Below are 18,436 nucleotides of genomic sequence, written 5' to 3'. Positions count from 1 at the left end.
AGGAGTAAAAACTTCACGAAGTAGGGGCGCCTGGGTAGCGCAGTCGTTAAAGCGTCTGCCTTCGGCTCAGGGCGTGATCCCGGCGTTCCGGGATCGAGTCCCACATCGGGCTCCTCCGCTATGAGCCTGCTTCTTCCTCTCCCACTCCCCCTGCTGTGTTCCTTCTCTCGATGGCTGTCTCTCTGTCACATAAATAAATAAAATCTTTAAAAAAAAAAAAAAAAAAAAAAAAACTTCACGAAGTAGCAAGAGCTAGGGGAACAAAGGGAAGTTGGGGTTCTCAGAGCCTAGGAGCTTGGCGGAGGAAATGGGGGCTCTGACCTCTTAGGAGGGGCACAGTGAGCTATCAGCTGGAGCCAACTGCTGCTGCACCCCAAAGGTGCTGTTGCTCGAAGCAGCCCCAAGTACCTCCTCCTCCAGCCTCCCTCTAGTGCCCCTACCGGCAGAAGCATCGGGGAGTCTGGAGTCCGGCAGACGAGGAGGAGTGATGTTCGCAGAGTCCCGGCCCCATCCCCGAGCAGCTACAGACAGAAGATGAGACCCAAGAGCCGGAGAGCCAGCACAGGGCCAGAAGAGAACTTCGCACAGATTGGGATGAGGGTCCAAAGCAGGTAGAAGGTCACTTGTGCACTGGAAGCTTCTTGAGAGTAAAGACTTGGCTCCGTCTTTCCGTCTGTGTGCCCTAGACACTTGGGGGGGGCGGGGGGTCCTAGCCCTCACTTAGCTCCTCAGGCGTAGGCAATCACAGGAACATCCTGGTAAGGGGAGCAGGGGAGTTCGGTGTGGCCTGCTGCTTCTGGAAGTGCTTCTGGGCAGCATCCAAGAGGAAGGAGTTCCAAAAGAACTTCTGGAGGAGAAAGTTTTTTGCGTACCCAAAGGCTGCATTTCTGCTTAATGAAGCTGCAATCCCTGGGGCATGGTGGACTGAAGCCCTCAGAGACCTTGAACCTTCCCTGGCACAGACGGCTGGAAATGCAAGTTGCTTGGGTTGCAATTCAGACCCCACCCCTTGGGTTACAATTCAGACCCCACCAGTTTCCTGACAAGAAGGTGTCTCCATTTCCTCCTCAGTAAGCAGTGCGAACACTAGTTTTCATCGGCCTCCCAGGGTTGTCACGAGGCTTCATTCTTTCTTGGGAGAGCACTTGGGCAGCATGTGACATCTAGAAAGCACTCGATGCACACTAATGACAATCGGCATCATTATTGCGAGCTTTGTGTACCTAATTCCTCACACTAGGTGACTCCCTGCTGTAGCTTACCTTGAGATACCTTGTCTCTCTTGCAGCCCATTTTTTGTTTACTGACTGTAATAGCAGAGCCCACTTCAGCTTGCTGAGGAATGACGCGGAACCCGAGTCTTCGCCAAGAAAGGGTAGCTTGCGTGATTTAGCCCAGCAGCCAAGGTCCACGAACTTTGGGTCAGAAACCCCTGCTGTCATCACTTCCAGGGACCAGTATCTCCATATTCCTATCACTTGCCCCCTTGAGCCCTGCTTTTACTCCAGCCTGATCCCCCCGCCCCTGAGCATCATCCCTTTGCGCCAAATAACCTTTCCTGGAAACAGGAGGAGGACGCTCAGCTCTTCTTTTCTCATCATGATAACTTCCCAGGATCATAATATCAGATGCTGCTTTTCGACTATCAATTGATTACGTCTATTATTTTAAAAAGAAGGCTCTTTTGTTTTTTATATTGGTGAGAAGACAGAAAGTGCAAAAATCTAAACGTGTACTTTCCAAGCTTTGAGAGAGAGATTGTTGGGGACGAGTTAAGTGTTTTCAGTTTACGGCAATGATTTGTGAGGCTATGAAAAAGAAAGCGGCTATGAAATACATTTTTGCATAAAGGTCTGAAATTTATTAGAAGGTAAAAATAATTGAAAAAGCAGAGCTTTCCTCAGTGAGTTATAATAAAAATTTATGTGCCATCAGTGTGCATGTTTAGGACCTTGGGTCCTTCTCAGAGGCTGTTCTCAAAGAAACAAGAAGGAAGCTAAGCGATTAAAGCTATTCCGTTGAAAAAGCTCACATACAGACACAGTAATCCTGACAACTGGGCCATATTAAAACAATGGGTAATAATAGTCAAATTGCTGGCGTCTGATTTCTCTTACAAAAGCTTAATAGGTACACACTATAGGGAGCTGTTCGCAAAACCTGCAGACCTTGCCCTTGGTTTAGTAGAAGGGTAGACTCAGGAAGTAGTATTCACTTACCTGAGTTCCATTAAGACCTTCACTGTGGGGTTTGAACATTCAGCCCTCATCTTAGAATTCACCTGCCATATAATATCGCTGACCAAAGAGAAGGCACAAAGCCTTTATTAACATTCATCTAGTGAAAGTACCCTCCCACTTATAATGGTATATATCATATATTATCTTACCATATCCTTTTGGTCCTCAAAAGTGAACTTTGGGACATAAAATGATGCCAGGCAGGCCTCCAGCAGACGTTTTCACTACTAAGCAAGAGAAGATCCATTTTGAATCTCTGCTTAACTCACATTCTGTAGCCTTCGGAGAAGCAACTCTTCTCTCCTGTCCTTGGTAGACAGCCTGCTCATTTGCAGTGGGATTTACTGGTGCCTTTGAACACTGAACCACCTTTTCAGTTTCATCCCCTCGGGGTGGAGCGTAGAGTTTTATGTAGTGAAAGGAAGATGGAGGGATTTGATGAGTCTTTTGAGACATTCCCTATGAACACGTTCAGGAGGGAAGGTGGTAATGACCTAGTCCAGAGCTCCAGTTTTAATGGCGTGTGTCTTTAGTTTGATGACAGACTGAATCTGACTCTAGATTTTCTGTCTTCTTTGTTCACCAGGAATTCCAATGCTGAAGATCGTGTTTGCAGGCCATGAGCACCTGTCTCTAATATCCGTGCCCTTGCTCATCTACCACCCAGTTCAGATCCTTCTGGGAAGCGTGTTGGTGCCAACAATAAAGTCTTGGATGGTGTCAAGGCAGAAGGTGAGACTCTGGAAGGATCTCCTTTGAATCCAGATCAGATTGAAATGCTATTTCTGAATCTTAGCTGTTCATATACTTTAACTTTTGCTAGCATATCCTCATTCTCAAGTACGTAGTTTCTTAGCCAATCACGATAATGATGATGCATTGATCCATTTCAATTTGAAAAGGAGGACTGAAGGTTACATGTTTTATATTGTTATAAAAGTACAACTAGACTTAAAATGCAGTTTTAAAAAGCTTTTTTAAAACAATCCACTCATATGAGAGGGCATACTGCAATGAGGTAAAGGTGAATATACTCAGAATATCCATGCCCCTCCTCTGAGGTATACACCTTCCTTCCCCCACCCTGTCTTTCCTACGTGTCCTGATTTCACATGCCTTTCTAAATATGATAGCACCTGGCTTTATCTAAAATGCCTACTTTATTTTTAATTTTCCAGACACCTAGTAACTTCTTTGCACAGCAAAACTATGCATTTGATCATTTAAAAAATTTAATTAGCAAAAGAACCCACACAATGTCAATTTCACCACACTTAGCTCAGAGTCTTTTAATGTATTCAATATCTTTAGATTTGTTTTCCTAAATTATCAGCCAAAATAAAATCAGGATGATTCACACAAAGTTTAGATGCTGTGTATACCATCAAAGCACCCATCGGGCTGGCTCCTTCCCAGTGGCTCAGACCTTACAGGACTTCCCTGAGCCTGGACACAAGGTGGCAGCTGTTATCAGGAGAAGAGTAGGAAAAAGAGACAGCCGGTGGTAGGGACATGCCCTGTGTTTTGTCATTAGGGTCCTGAAAATGGAATAGCCACACTACCCCCTGTTGAGCTCTGTGTGTGCTAATAAGCACATCCCAATCTTCACCTGGTTCGGAGTGTGGACCTTGAGCCAGCCTGCGGGCTCTGCCACCTCTTCTCTGGGAGCCCTTGGCCACCTTATTTCCCTTCTCGGTACCTCAGCATCTGCCACCCTGAGACTGACGATAATATCCGCTCCTCAGAGTTGTGGAGGATTCTCTGGCAGGTGTTTGATAAATGCTAGCTGCTATAATTACCGTTATTGTCACTGTTGTTCATCACGATCTACGACACGGGAGCAAGCTCTGCTGTTGCCATGGGACAGTTTAGGAAGGAGGCTTGGGGAGTCGAGCAACTTGCTCGAGGTTGTGTGGGTGGGTTAGTCAGTTCTAGAGTGAGGACTGGAACCCTGGTTTGTTTGGTCCCCAAAATCTTTCCCCAATACTACAAGGACACTTGAGACAGAAACAGAGCATTATTTTTAGGAGTGCCCTAGGTCCCCAGGATCCCACCTGAACAAGTTAGCCCACCCGGCACCTTCATTCATTTTTCCACTTACCAGGACGGTGGTGATTACCTTGCTTACTGGGTACCACTCCGGGCTCCAGCCCGCCCACTCAAGGGTTGGTAGAGGAGCGGTTTAGTGCCTTTTTATTTCTGTTACTATTTATCCCTTTCGAAAACTTCCATTTATATCTGTCAGTGTATGTGTGCACTGTTGGTCAGCATTGATACACGTCGATTTTGACAAAGAATGAAGAAAATGATTTAAAAATCCTAATATTCGGTCAAAAATATGCAGTTGTAGTGAACAACAAATTAAATAGAATGAAATTGTCTTCTAAATGTTTAAAAGCAGAGTGACAGAAGCATTTCCAAAAGGGAGGCTAAATTGGACAATGCTGTTCATTCTCCTTTTGCACAGAAACCACTCTGGACCCGGGAGGTGTTGGCTACCTTAGAATAATCCAGAAAGTGTGGAATATTTGCCCATCCCATTTGACCACAAAAATAAATACAAACTGTCAATCATAAGTGTATCCATGGGTATCTCTTCTGCTTTGTAAGTAAGACTGATTGAGACCCGTAGCCGCCCTCCCGTGTACAGCGGGACGGTGTGAGTAGCCAGATCGGGCTGGAGAAATGACAAAGTCCACTGGCCAGTGAGGTGGGCAAGCGGACCCGTTTGTGTCCAGAGGTTTGGATCATTGGTTACGTAATGCTATGGGGGCGGGTGGGCTTCGTCTTCCTTCTAGTGGCATAAATTATCTGGTGTTAATTGATGCTTTCGTTTTGTTCATAGATACTGTCCAGCTCTGAACACCATGTTGTCCTTTCTTATAGGGAGTGAAGTTGACAAGGCCAACAGTATAACGAAGGAGGCAGTCTTTACACAGCGATGTATATATGTACAGGATTGTGCATACAGACAGTTCTGAAGACTTGTACTTGTGAATGTGGCTTCGATGCATATTTTATTTTTTTACACAAAAATATGATATAACAGTTTAAGTGCCTTAAAATGTATTTGGCAGGAGCGTTATTTCCAAAACCTACTTTGTTGGTTACTGCCAGGGGTGGTACCGTATTTTGGAGTGGTTTTTTTTGGTTTTGTTTTGTTTTTCCAAACATAGGAAACCATGATCGTGACAAAAAGCAAACACGCTTTCCTCGTACCACCTTTGGTGCAGTACAACCCTTCACTAGTTACTGTGCTGTTTGAAATGAGGTCACACCATCAGGAAAATGCCCTTCTGATGACAGTGAAAATTTCCAAAGTCTTATTCATGAATACTTTGATTTACTGTGTGATTCTTTGTTTCTACAACTGTGACATGCCTCTTCCTTATCAACTCAGCAGGGGTCATAGATGGCATAGATGCTGAAATGCATAAGTTATCTGCATTTCTTGACATCATTTTTTAGACATTCCTTCAGATAGTTGTTTCCACGCAGAAATTCCTCAGTCCCATTATAAGAGATTGTGGTGTTATGTGTCTTAAATTTATTATAAGCTGCTTCAAAGAAAGAGCCTGATGTGTGAGCTAGAAGGAAGTGAAGTTTTGAGGTAAACTACAGGACTTGGTATTCAGGATTTTTTGAAATTATATTTCATATATTTTCCCTCTTTCTGCCATAATTTCTTTCTTACCTGTTTTCCAGCACACTTGCAAACTCCTGACAGCCAAATGTGAGACGTGAAAGTGTTACAGTCAGTTTGAAAACAGCAACAATTAATGATGGATTATACTCACATTCCACAACTGAGACCAGAATTTCTTCTTGTTCCGCAGATGTCTGAGCACAAATTGCCCCTTTTAGCCAGAAGCAGCCTGTTTCATCCTTGAATTAAGCACACTTAAGGCATTTGAGACGAGTTATTAATGAAAATTTCCTTGGCAGATTTGACAAATGTTTGCAACAGTTTTTTGAAATTAAATCGTATTGTTCTTATGAATAAGTAAAAATATAAAGGTCATGGACACAAACAAATGTTACATATACACACTCTGTGTAGCCAGATGGAAAGAAAAATGGACACGGAAAATACAAAACCATTCATTAACCAAAAGATCAAATAAAATGAGGCCCCAACTGGGCATCAGCTTTCAAAGGAGTATTCAATCTTTGCTTCGACTGTGGCTGGACGAACTTTCACTGCACACAGATAGAGAAGAAAGAGATATAGAGAACTAGGGGACAGTTGTTCTGTTTCCTGCCCAGCATTCTGTCACGTCCTCTCTGCATGTCCTTTCTTGATTTGACAGACAGTATTGGCATCCTGGGTCACACTGAGGCTGACTCTGTGGTCAGCAACAGAAAAGATCATTCCTTAGAAACTTACCAGGTTTATAAGTAGCGTAAATTCGTAATTATCGTCACAACCAGGTCTCATCTTGTGTTACTTCTGACCATTTCAATATTGCTGGACCTCATCAATTTCACAGGAGTTATCCTCAGTGTAAATTTTAAGGCTAATGCCAGACTCTGCAAAAATGTGTGGTGAACAGGCTGTTTGTCAAGAATTTCACTCATACCTAAAACTCCAGTAATTTTGCTCGATATTTCTGATGCTCACAATTGGAGCACAGAAAGGTTTTTGTGTTTTGTTCCTACAATTTTCTTGGAATTTCAAAGGCAATGGGGTTGTCCGTCTGTCTGTCTGAGCTATAAAAATCTTTCTCCCCAGCATCAGAATACTGATTTTTTTTCTCCCCAACTTATCTACCTCTATTGTCTAACACCTACAGTAGGTGTGATTATGGGATAAGGTTCAACTGAAAATGCTATAACATGCTTTAAAAAATGTTTTGTTTTCAAATAATCTCTACATAGTGCATTTTGGTGGCTTTAGTGATACGTTTATGCCTATTTCTTTTTTTACACAAATATTATTTTTCCATAAAGAATAAAAATTAAAAATTAAAATCACAATTTATTTGTAATTCATGCTTATTGGGATGTAATTATTAAAAAACCTCAAAATATTTTATTATTGTGTTATGCACTGTCAGGCTATCCGTTTATGCATTTTTTTTGTCTAAATGTATTTATGAAGGAAATACATTAGATTATATTTATGTTTACTCATTTTTCCACCTGCATTTTTTTAAGTGTTTGTTATGAAATTTGATTTTTTTAATGGGTGATAATGTTAATCTTTTCATGTGTTTTCTAAGTTTTAAATTTTGTATTTTTTAAAAATTCCCTATTCTGTTTAAAACTAACACACCTCTGGCTAATGTTCAGTGTTTGTTTATGCTAAATACCAAATTTTTACAAAAGGATTGGTGAAATAATAAAGTGGATTATTTATGATGAATGGAAGATGGAAATAATTCTATGATTAAACAAAGAAATGTTTCAGAAATCACAAGAGAACCTGTGGCTTATTTTTAACCTGTTTTCAGATGCACTCATAATGCCTTCTAAGTCTCTCTCGATTTCTCTGTATTCGTTCCGGTACTATTATATCATTTGTGGTTAAAAACACATAAGCTTCATAATTGTCCAGGTATCCATGTCATCAATACCTCCACCACGGCATCGTGTTAAAATCCAAAACTCGCTCTTGCTTTTTGGTTAGAGTTGTTTTCTCTGCAATAGGGTTGACAACCAGAAGAGAAACACACCCAAACAGAAAGGGCCGAATTTAAATGATCTGAATTCTAGGCACCCTTGTCATATTTTCAAGGCATAGAAAAGACGGAGCCTTGGAATGCCTTTTCCAAACACAGCGTTTCTTTACGAGCGCCTTACCTTGAAGGATTGCAGAATTCCATATTTGTGTCTTCTTCTTTGGCTGTCTTCTTGGCTTAGCAATCCCCTTCTCCCTGGCAGGCTGTTGGAAATGCCACCCCCTCCACGAGGCTTTCCTGCCCCCCCACAGCCAGCACCAGACTTGCTCCCTGTGACATACTCTTAGAACTTGTCCTTCAAGTTCTGAAACCTTTGCATCGTCTAATCATGACTTCGCATTTCTCTCCTACAGCGTGGCCCTCATTTCCGCTTCTCTGCGGTGCCTAGCACAGTGCCTGGCTCAGCGTAACCAAAAAATACGCATTGATTTTCTCAATTGTGATCTTAATAGTAGGACATGAAGCTTCAAAATTATGAGAGAGCGCTTCCCTACATACAGATCATTACTAATTTACAAGGAAAACGGACTTCTTTACTGCTGTTCCTATCCGGAATAAAACTGGAACTGTGTCGTGCTACTCAGAGAAATGCGTTACTTCATAGCTGTGTAAATATGAACTGTCCAAGGTGACATTGCAGGTGTGATAAGCAAACAACTTTCATCTTCTCTGCTCTGACAGCACAGTAAACCCTCAATAATTCAGGCTAAATCAGGTTGGGTCGATCGGAATTAGTGACTACTGTATATGCATAAAAAATAAAGAGTTTCCCTTAGAGAAATTTTAACATACTGCAAAGAGTAGGTACACATTATTATGATTATTATCCTATCATTGGTTTGTATATAAGACATAAATAAAAGGTCTTATAAGAGTTTATTCTCTCTAGCAAGCCAACTAATCTTATTTACACTATAGGACAGTTTCTCAAATGTGAGTAAAATAGAACCTCATTTAAAGGGAAAAACATTGCCTCGTAGACCGTGGGAAACCCATCCACAGAGCCAAATCTGAGAAACTGCGTTAAACAGTAAATGACCATCACTAACGATCCACTGGGGCCCATGTGCTTGGGGACACGGGCGAGGACGAGACCCATGTAATCACAGAACCACGCTGAGTCATAGAGGGTCCCCTGGATGATTTCAACAACTCAGAAATTCCAGACCGTCGGAAGGAAGGAGCCCAGGGTTTCTGGGAGACCAGGCCTTAGAGTCCGCTGATAGGAAAAGACAACACACTGAAGAGATCCATCCTGGTCTCCGCCATACACCTGGATCATTCCCTCGACACCCGCTATCCCAGATGTGCGGCCCTTGCGACATGGTTGATTCATGTTCTCTGCTGGAAGTTCTAGACTCTGACTCTGGGCGTTCACAGAGAGCACCGCTGTCGGTGTGGCGTCCTGGGCGGGTTTGCCAACGTGCTAAAAACTCATGCTGTATCTTTTCCACCGATGCGTGTTCACCACAACTTCCTACCCTGGGCCCCGCTGCTATTAGCATCTCATGTGTGGTGTATTCTGACAGCACCCCCACCCCCTCAGCTGCCACCCCACAGCCGTACCTGAGAAGTCCCACGCATGTTGAAGATGAAGCAAAATACCATTTCACAGCTCACCTCTCCGCTCACGAAGCCAACGAGAGTTGTGTGACATCCAAGGTTTGTTACTAGGACCAAATGAGATAATCCCCGCAAATAGCTTGTCACAGCGCCTGCCACTTGGCAAGAACTCAATAGGTGGCAGCCATTATCATTGCCCAACAAGGGATGGGACGTGGACGTGTAGAGTCAGGTGTCAGGCTCCGTTCTGCATGACTTCTAATTATGCAAAAGACCTATTACAAAGTCCATTAAATGTCACTAATCAAGTCAGGAAGTGACTAGGGCATGAGTCTTACTTCATCAGTTAATGAAGATACCTGATTCTGAATTTCAAGATGGTTGCAGCAATCCCTGTGTTCCAGCATGGAGAGGAAGGCCCTCCCAGCCCACCATTGCTATCTGTGTCATGCCTTTTTCTGCCTACTCCAAAGAACTCCAAGCAGAAATTTTCCCAACTTCCCCAAAAGCCCTGGGTCTAAGAACCATCTGATAAAACAGTTGACAGAGCTGCCCCCATATTGATTCCAACTGATTAATGCCTGCCTGGGATGAGTTCCGATTCGGGGGCTGCTCCCAGAGCAGGCACTGTGGTCACGGCCCTCTCAGAGGGCCGTTCCTTGAGCACACTGCATCCCTTTCCACTCCGTTGAGTACCACCATGGCCCTGGCATGGCTGGCTGTCCATTCCATATGCACCCTTTCCACTCATCCCTTAAAGGATAACATTTCCAGAAATTCCAGTGTCCGATTTTTCTTCCCATCCCCCACCCCCTGCTTTTCCCAATGCCTTTCCCACTGTCCCAGCATCAGCCACTTGCTGTAAACCAGCAAGAGCTCCCAGATCGGTAGCCCTGAGTGCATGTCTGACTACATTTGGACATTCCCACGTGGGCATCCTCAAGGCACCTCTAACCCCACACTCCTGAAGAAAAGCTAACTACCTCCTCCTTTCCCTACGCTCAGTCCTCCCCAAGCCCGACTCCTATGTTGCCACAGCAACCAGGCCTGGGGACCTCCCCCCCCCACCCAGACCTTCACCTCTCCCTTTTCATATTCAGTAGTCAACAAATTCTCTTGATCCTATTATAAATCCTTTCCTTAATCTCCACCTTCTTCACCCCACTGCCACTGTCTTAAAATACCTTTTCAAGTGTTTCTTTTTTCTTCTAGTAATACATTTCTCCAATCCAGGACACATTCATCAATCGCCTACCACATGCCGAGTGCTCCGCTAAATGCTTTTCATGAATTACCCCACTTAATCCTTATGACAATTTTGACGTTGGTGTGATTATTCCCATTTTACAGATTAGAAAGTGGAGGCTCCAAGAAACTAAGTTCCAGGTGCCATAGCTCGTAAGTGGTGAAGCCTGGATTTCCTCCTGGGGTGCTAACACAGCCAGCACCTCTGTGCTCGTGACTCCCCTTTCAGGGTCCCACCACAGCCCCCACCGCCGTGAGACACTGAATTTCTTCTCTTGCTATGATGTCACTTATCAGGTTGTGCCAGACTATCTTTATCCATGTATCTCTCCCCCTCTGAATAATTCATTTCTTCAGTGGGGACTTGGTTTTGCTTATCTCTGTAACCCTGATGACTAGCAGAATGCTTGCCTGATATTAGGGACCTCGAGAAATGTTTCTTGAATAATGAGTTGACCTGTAAAGTCCTCCAGATTGCTTTTCTGATTCTGGGGGGTCAGATGTGTTCAGATTAAGAAACACTATTTTTGGACAGTAACATGTGACTCAATTATCATTCAGTGAATGGAAAGCATCATATGAATCAATCTACAAATGCTTCTGAAAGGACATTTTTTTCATGAAAACAATCATAAAAATAATAATGACAGTTTCAAGGCCAGAGTATCTAGACCTCAGTATCCCTCCCGATGCACATTCCTGGTTTCGCCACCCACTGTGGCAGTCATCTCTCCAGCTGCTATATGTGCAAGGGTCCTGAGGTCAGGGTCAGACATCCAGCCTGGGAGAAGCACGTAGCTTTTGGCCCCAGGCTCATCAAACAGACCCTGACTCTCTGCCCTTCATCTGCCTTCTGCTTCTCCCTCCCCCAGGACACACATGCGTCCCTGCTTGCCCTCCTGGGACATTAACCACTTAGCCCCAAATGCTAAGTGAGGATCCAGCCAAAACTCAACTGACCGAGGAGAGTGCACGGGCAGATGCAAGAGAGAGCACTGGGCCAGGCATAACAAGGCCAGGCAGGCCAGTTATTGTAAAGGGAGCCCTACATCGGGGCCCTTTACCTCTGGGTCATTGGTTCAAATCCAGCCAGGCCTCGGCTGACAGAAAATCATTACCAGCTCTGTGTCAGGTTGCCTGACAGATGGAAAATGAGTTTCTGTCTCCGTCCAGCAGGCAAGTGTCCACATCACATTTGGCACTAAGCAGCTCTCGACTCTGTGGAGACAGAGGAGAAGTCAGGCGACAGTCACCCTGGTGTCAGGCAGGTCCCTGAGGTCAGACGAGGCTGATGTCAGCATTCTCTGTGTGCGGGTCTGACAGCCTCCTTGTCTCGGCCCTTTCATGAGCGCTTTATTAATCTGCTTGTATTTTTTTTGGTCTGAAGACATTGCTTAACAAGTCGTTTGAAGTAATGGAACAGCTGAGAAAATCTGATTCTGTGGCGTTGAAAGACGAGCAGCCAAATCATAACAGAACAATATCTAAAAGGACATTTCCCTCCTTGGCCAGGCTGGGCCGGGCTGGGCCGGGAGCCCCGGGCTGCTGAGTCCATCCACTGGAAGGCATGGGGCTGCCGGGCAGGATGGTTTCACCCTGAAGCTCCCCAAATAAGGGGCAGTGGGAGACAGTTCCCTCTGGGGCATTTGATTTTCCTCTCTTCTCCCCTCTTAAGAGCATCAAAGCCACTGGTCTAAAGGCATTTCAAGCTCAGAAAAATCCTCCTTCCCTTCCTGTGCATAGACTAGCCCTCCCTAGCCATGCTAGACACCTCAGAAGGGTGTCTACCAGACACCCACACACTGGGCTTTCCTCATCACAGCCACGTGGGAGGAATTCACACCCAGCGCCGGGATGGCTCTGAGAAATGCAGAACACAGTCTGACTCGGCTACATGTTTCCCAACGCCCTCCCCTTCACAGGGGCTGTGAAATCTGCCAGCGCCGTGCCACTCTGGGGCCGTCCTTGGAGAGCTTCACCACCAAAGGTGTTCTTCTTTTTACCTCTTTCCAGGATTGCCGCCAACTTGCACCCCTCCTGGGTCATCCAAAAAGCCCCCCGTCCTCCCAAGACTCTCTGGCTGTGAACAGAATGAGCCCATCCAGCTCTTTGGGCCCATCCACAGCAAGTTTGCTGTCTGGGTTTCCCTTGGCCAGCATGGGGCACCCGGCACGGTCCCCTCTGTTGATGCTTTGGAGTGTGAGAGCCGTGGGTCCCATGACTCTGGAGTTCACCTGCCTTGTGGGAACCCAGCCAAGGTGAGTGGAGGGACCTTCTGAGCCATCTTAGGAGAGCAAAGAACCAGGGAACCCATAGCCACATTTCTGTCCCTGGGAAACCCACTTTCCCTCTCCTTCCTGTGTCCCGCAAACCTTGCTTGTTAGGACAGGAGCCTGGGGTCCTCAGACCTGAGCTTGAACCTCTTATTTGGTTGATTTGGGGAGAAGAGACGGGAGCACAGAGAAAAGCACAGGGCTCAGCACCACCGTGGCACCTGCCCCTCTCACTTCCCATCTTCTCATCCTCTCCTCAGAGATTTCTGAAGCATAAAGAAGCCCCGAAATGCCCAATTTGCATTTTTCATTCTGTTCCCACTCTGTGTTGGACACACCGGTATTATCAAGTAGAGATGACCCCAGTCGTATCTGTTGTTCACATATACCAGCAGCTTTAATACAGATTCCCTGCTGCATCTGAATTTCTGCGAGGGCTCTGCCCATATGTGCCGTCACTGTTACAGCATATGGTGTTACTTTCCTTGACAAACTGGACAGAAGCTGGGTTTTAAAGCTCTGTGTGTGTGTGTGTGTGTGTGTGTGTGTGTGTATGCACCTGTGATTTTAGTTATAAAGTCATATATGCTCATGGAAAAAAAATTGGAATGGAGTAGAGCGAGAGCGGGGTCTGCAGAGCATGCTTGGGAAACCACTGCCCCCCAGCCCCTCTGCTCTTCGCTTCTCTGACTTCCTCCACCGCCACAGCCCCGAGCCCACAGCGCAGCCCTTCTGAGTCACCTGCAGCCACCTAGCTTCTCCCCAGAGCCCTCAAGGCTACTTTCAAATGCAGCCCCATGACCCCTCCACAAGGAGGAACAGAACATGAAGAAGCCTGCAGCACAAAACCCCGGGATGGAGAGAAGCCTTTTGAGGCTTGCTTGTCTGCTCACGTGTGGGAGGGCACAGGGGGGCCAAGGTCAGCAGAAGGTAACAGCTCCCAAAAGGAATGGGACAGACACCTGCCTGCCAGGCTGGGCCTTAAGGAGGCTGTGGTCTTGGGCCCCTGGACTAGCTCTGATCTTCCAATAAGTGAGACACCCCAGGGAAGGGCCCACTGCTGGCCCCGCCCGGGCCGGTGAAGCTCTTTCCACCCTGAGACAAAAAGAAGCCTCTGCCGTTGTGCTCTCTGGCTTCCTTCTCTAGCTGTGCTTCTGGAAGAATGAGGACGATTTCCAAGGGAAGGCCAAGGGCTTGCCTTGACATTTAGAGAGCCTGTCATTGAGAAAGGACGAGAAGCAGCGTCCTCTTGGTGGCCAGCCCTGAGCCAGGCACCTGGCAGATGCTCGGTGAAGTGTCACATGGAAGAAAGTGAACTGGTCTACCCCCAGTGCTACCCCTGCGCTGCGTCCTTCTGCAAGACACCGCTCCCCCCGAGTCCGGTTTCCTGCTCTGAAATGGGGATGACAAAGGAACCTCACGGAGCTGTTCCCAGGATGGAATGAGGTCACTCACATGAGTGAATGGTGTTAACTCCAAAGGCTGACAGGAATATCAGAGGCGGGAGAGCGGAGTCCTGTGCATCAGATATGCCCCAGAATTGAGGTTTTCGTGGCTGAAAGCTGTTCTAATGTACCCATTGACATTCTATTCACTGAGTAAGAAAATGGTAAGAACAATCCTTCCCCACCCCTCCCCCACCTCCACCAGTGGAACTCAGTGAAACTCAATGGAGCTATTTCTTTTTGGGTGGAAAAAATATTTATTTTTCTAACACGAGCTGTGTCAAAAAAAAAAAAAAAAAAGAAGAAGAAGAAGAAGAAGGCGGCTGCTCGCCACCGCCCTGGACAGCCGTGGCCACACAATATATGCACAGCGTCCTCCCACCACAAGACTCGGTCTTATTTGCACTTATTTACATATCGAGCGAGATCTCCATGGCTGCCTGCCCGGAAGCCCTATTTTTAATTGTTGGCCACCCAGCTGCCCCCTGACCCTTCGTGGCACTTTTCTGAGGATTTCCGGCCGTGGCTGGCTCATAGAGAAGGGCAGCAGGTAGACCCCTTGGAGGGGAGCTCAGCAAAGGCTGAATCCACCAGGGGCCCCGAAATTCAGCATCTCACAGCCCCTTTTGCGAGGTGATTCCCAGTCTGCTGGGGCCGGTCCCCCACGGCGCAGAGGGGATTTGGGCTCTGACTGGTGGGCCGGCTTAGCAGCTCGGCCAGCTGCATCCCACGTGGACAAAAGGACAGGGGAAGAGGGAAGCAGCTGCCTCGTCGCTTCCCAGCTTCCCTCTCTGGCTGAGCTTCTGGGAGAATTAGGAAGAGTTCCAAGTGAAGGCAAAGGGCTGGGTCCAAAATTTAGACGGACTGTGTTTTTTTCCTTCATCTTTTTAAAACAGCATTTCCTAGACAGCAATAAAATATATATTGATAAATATTTTCCAAGAGTGCCCTCTAGTGGAAATCTAGAGGCAGGAGCACAGCTTAGGAGTAAGTGACTTGGATCCTAAACTCTTGAATAAAAATAAAGCACATTCAAGCAAGACCTCCTTCACACGTGATCTGAAAACATATCAAATTTCTCCCACGAGGCCATAAAATGTCACGTGGCCTTGATTGGAAATGAAGGCTGCCTTAAGCCTTTAAAACGAGATCGTGCTCTCCTTTTGGAAGTGGAAACCGTCATGTTCTATGGACAGTAGTTTGAAACTCTAAGTGCAGAGAAAGTGCGTGGAACAAGACAGCGAAAGAGACCCATCGCTCGCGTTCCTGGGCTGCGTGTGTGCTGCTGGCTGAGTGCTTTTATTTTGGCTGTGGGGGAAGCCAAGGCGGCAGTAATGTCCAGCCCCGAAGGCCACACACACTGCTGGGTTTTTACCTTGGAGGATGTGGGACAATGAGTCATTTGTGCCTCTTCCTGGTTCTTCTTGGCCAAGGTCAGCTTTCCCACTGGAACCCAGCAGCTTGGCGCACGGCCCGAGCCGTCTGGAGCCTCTGAATGGTGCAGAGCCCACGGACGGGGTGCACCCCCACCGCGCTCCCCCAGGGGGGCCCCAGCTCAGGCTCCCAGGCAGCCCCTGTCCAGTCACAAAACCTCACTCACTCTGCTCAGTGTAGCAGGAAGGGCCTCCTACTGGAGGCCGGAGGAAATCATCAGTCCCACATAAAGGTTCCCGGGCCACATTCTGTGAGAAGGTAACTCGAATGGCTTCTGACCATTCTCACCCTTGCTGGTGAGCTTTGCAAAGATGATTCACTTGTATCTGCTTGGGTGGATTCTGATTCATCTTGTAACTACGGCTACTATTCGTAGTAAAGAAAGAGCTGCCCGTCATTGATTTCTCCATTCAACAAATGTATTTCGAGCACCTCCTCTGTACCGGCATGTTCTAGACTCTGGCCACCAAGGCAGACAAGGCCTGATCTCGTGGGAATTACAGTCCAGGGTAAGAAGGATGACATACAAGATACCGTGTTGAGGCTCTGAAGGAAACTAACAAGAATTAGTTGAGTGAGTAGCAAAGGACCGAGATGGCATGCGGATTACACCTGCGATGGAATGTGCTGCTTTGCTAGCTCTTTCCAGTGGCACAGTCTGGCCTGTGTCCTGGAGAGATGCCGGGGAGATCGTCCTCCACCAAACCAGCTCAGATCTCAGCCCACAGCCCCGCCGTCCTCCGTAGCCTCCCTTCCTGCGGTGCCTGTCATCCTGTAGCCCAAGGGACCCGTCTCCTGACTCGGAGAGAAGACCGCCCTCCATGGATGCAGAACGCATCTCTGACCAGACCTTGGGCAGGAACAGGAGGGAAGAAAAGGCCACCAGAAGTGACCACAGACTATCCCACAGCTGCCGGGGAGGGGGAGAGGAGGATAATAACGCCCTCCAGCTATACGCGGAGGGTAGTGTGCTTGCTGATGCTTTGAGTGTGATGACGAATAAGGGGATTTGCCTACCCGCATGAAGCGTGAGGGCAGGCCTCCCTGAGAAGTTTACATTTAAGCATCTATGGTGTGCCAGCTGTTTACAGTGTCAGAGCTCGAGGATACAAAGATAAAGAAAGTGCTTCCTGTACCTTCAAAAGGTTCAGAGCCGCATTGTGAAAAAATAATCTCATAGGATTCAAACAACAGGATTTCAAGATAGCCCTAAGGTCTATCGCTCACAATAAATCTGCCAAGTACTTCATGCCATCCCCATTTTGGAGATGTGGAGACTGAGCTATGAGACATGGAAGGACCTTCCAAAGTAGAGCTCATCAGTCACACTGTCAAGTTTGGGGTAAGGCCCTTCTTCCCGCCTGAATATTTTATTTTTTTTCTTTTGTATGGCATGTGGCTTGGTGGAAATGGGGATGAACGGTGAGATCCCAACGTCTCTCTCAGCTCAAAGGTTTCATAGGGACACACTGCTCTGTCTCACATGGGTTAAGAGAACACTGCCCCCTCGCCCCTGTCTCCCAGCACCTGGCTGAAGGACTCTTGCTCCATCTAGAGAAATAGGTTTCCTAGAGCAGTTGTGGTCAGCCCGAGTTCTCAGCCCCAAGGACTTATGGGAAGCATTTTGAGGAGGAAGGACAGAGGGGCAAGCAAAGGAGAGATGGTCGAGCTGGACTTCTCTCACCCCGAGTAGCTGTGCTTTGATCCATCTACGTATTGGGTTTCCATTAAGAGCAGATTCCTTTTGAAAAAGGAATTCTGAAAGTTGGGAGAGGGAAGAGGTGGATTGGGGTCAAGGGCTGGGTGTAATAACTTTCAGCTTGGTGTTCGGTCTAGGGCCCTGCTTGGAAACCAGACGATATCGCCACCCTGCCATTGGCACTCCATGGAGGCAAGCACCATGCCTTACTTCTCTTTGTATCCTGCACCTTTAATACAGAGTCTGCCATGTGGCAGGTGTTCAATCAATGTTTACCTAAGTGATCTGAATTAATTATTCTGAATTAATTCGGGCTTCAATTGAGTCTCCAGCTTCGGTGCCCTCCCTTTTTACTCCTGAATGTTCAACCTCTCATCTTCCGAGTCAGTGGTGACCATCCTCAGAGAGGGCTGGAGAGAAGACAAAAGGCTTTCCTCCAGGGTCCAGGGGAAGCCTTCAGGAAGCATGGCCCAGGGAAGGGAGTCCATGCTGCCTCCCCGGGGCTGTTCTACAAAAATAATTGCTGGTCCCATGGGTACCACTTCTGCTTTGCACTCAGGAAGAACTGGGAGTTACGCTCGAACAACGAGGCACGGACAGGAGCCCGAGAGCGTGGCTCCTGGGGGCCTGCGAGGTAACGCCCTCCACAGATGCTTTGAATGGCCTCGTATATACAGAATCGTTTCTCTTGCAGAAATGCCTGGTTGCACCCATAACCTGTTCATGCACTGAATCTATATTTCAGTTCTGCTATGTGCCAGGCACTGTGCTAGGTGCTAGGGGATACAGAGGAAAACAACACGCAAGAGTCCCTGCCTTTACGAAGTTTCTAGTCATCAGAACCTAAAGCAGCAGT

General features: G+C 46.8%; 1 protein-coding gene across 3 annotated transcripts in view; it reads left to right on the top strand.

Moving 5' to 3' along the window:
• The window catches only part of SLC10A7 (solute carrier family 10 member 7), a 241,279-nt gene extending 233,626 nt beyond the window's left edge, over positions 1–7,653 (top strand). Inside the window, exons 11-12 of one of the 3 annotated variants that reach the window (XM_045798878.2) lie at positions 2,827–2,972; positions 5,127–7,653. In XM_045798878.2, coding sequence (XP_045654834.1) covers positions 2,827–2,972; positions 5,127–5,156 — 176 coding nt within the window. In that variant the 3' untranslated portion in view covers positions 5,157–7,653. The other 2 variants (XM_045798877.2, XM_087866486.1) reach the window with 2 other exon arrangements.
• The last annotated feature ends 10,783 nt before the right edge of the window (positions 7,654–18,436 follow it).

This window comes from Ursus americanus, chromosome 13, assembly GCF_024610735.1.
Source record: "Ursus americanus isolate L20-20 chromosome 13, mUrsAme1.1.p, whole genome shotgun sequence".
In the NCBI taxonomy this organism is placed as follows: Eukaryota; Metazoa; Chordata; class Mammalia; order Carnivora; family Ursidae; genus Ursus; species Ursus americanus.
This window is presented reverse-complemented; position numbering and strand designations above follow the sequence as displayed.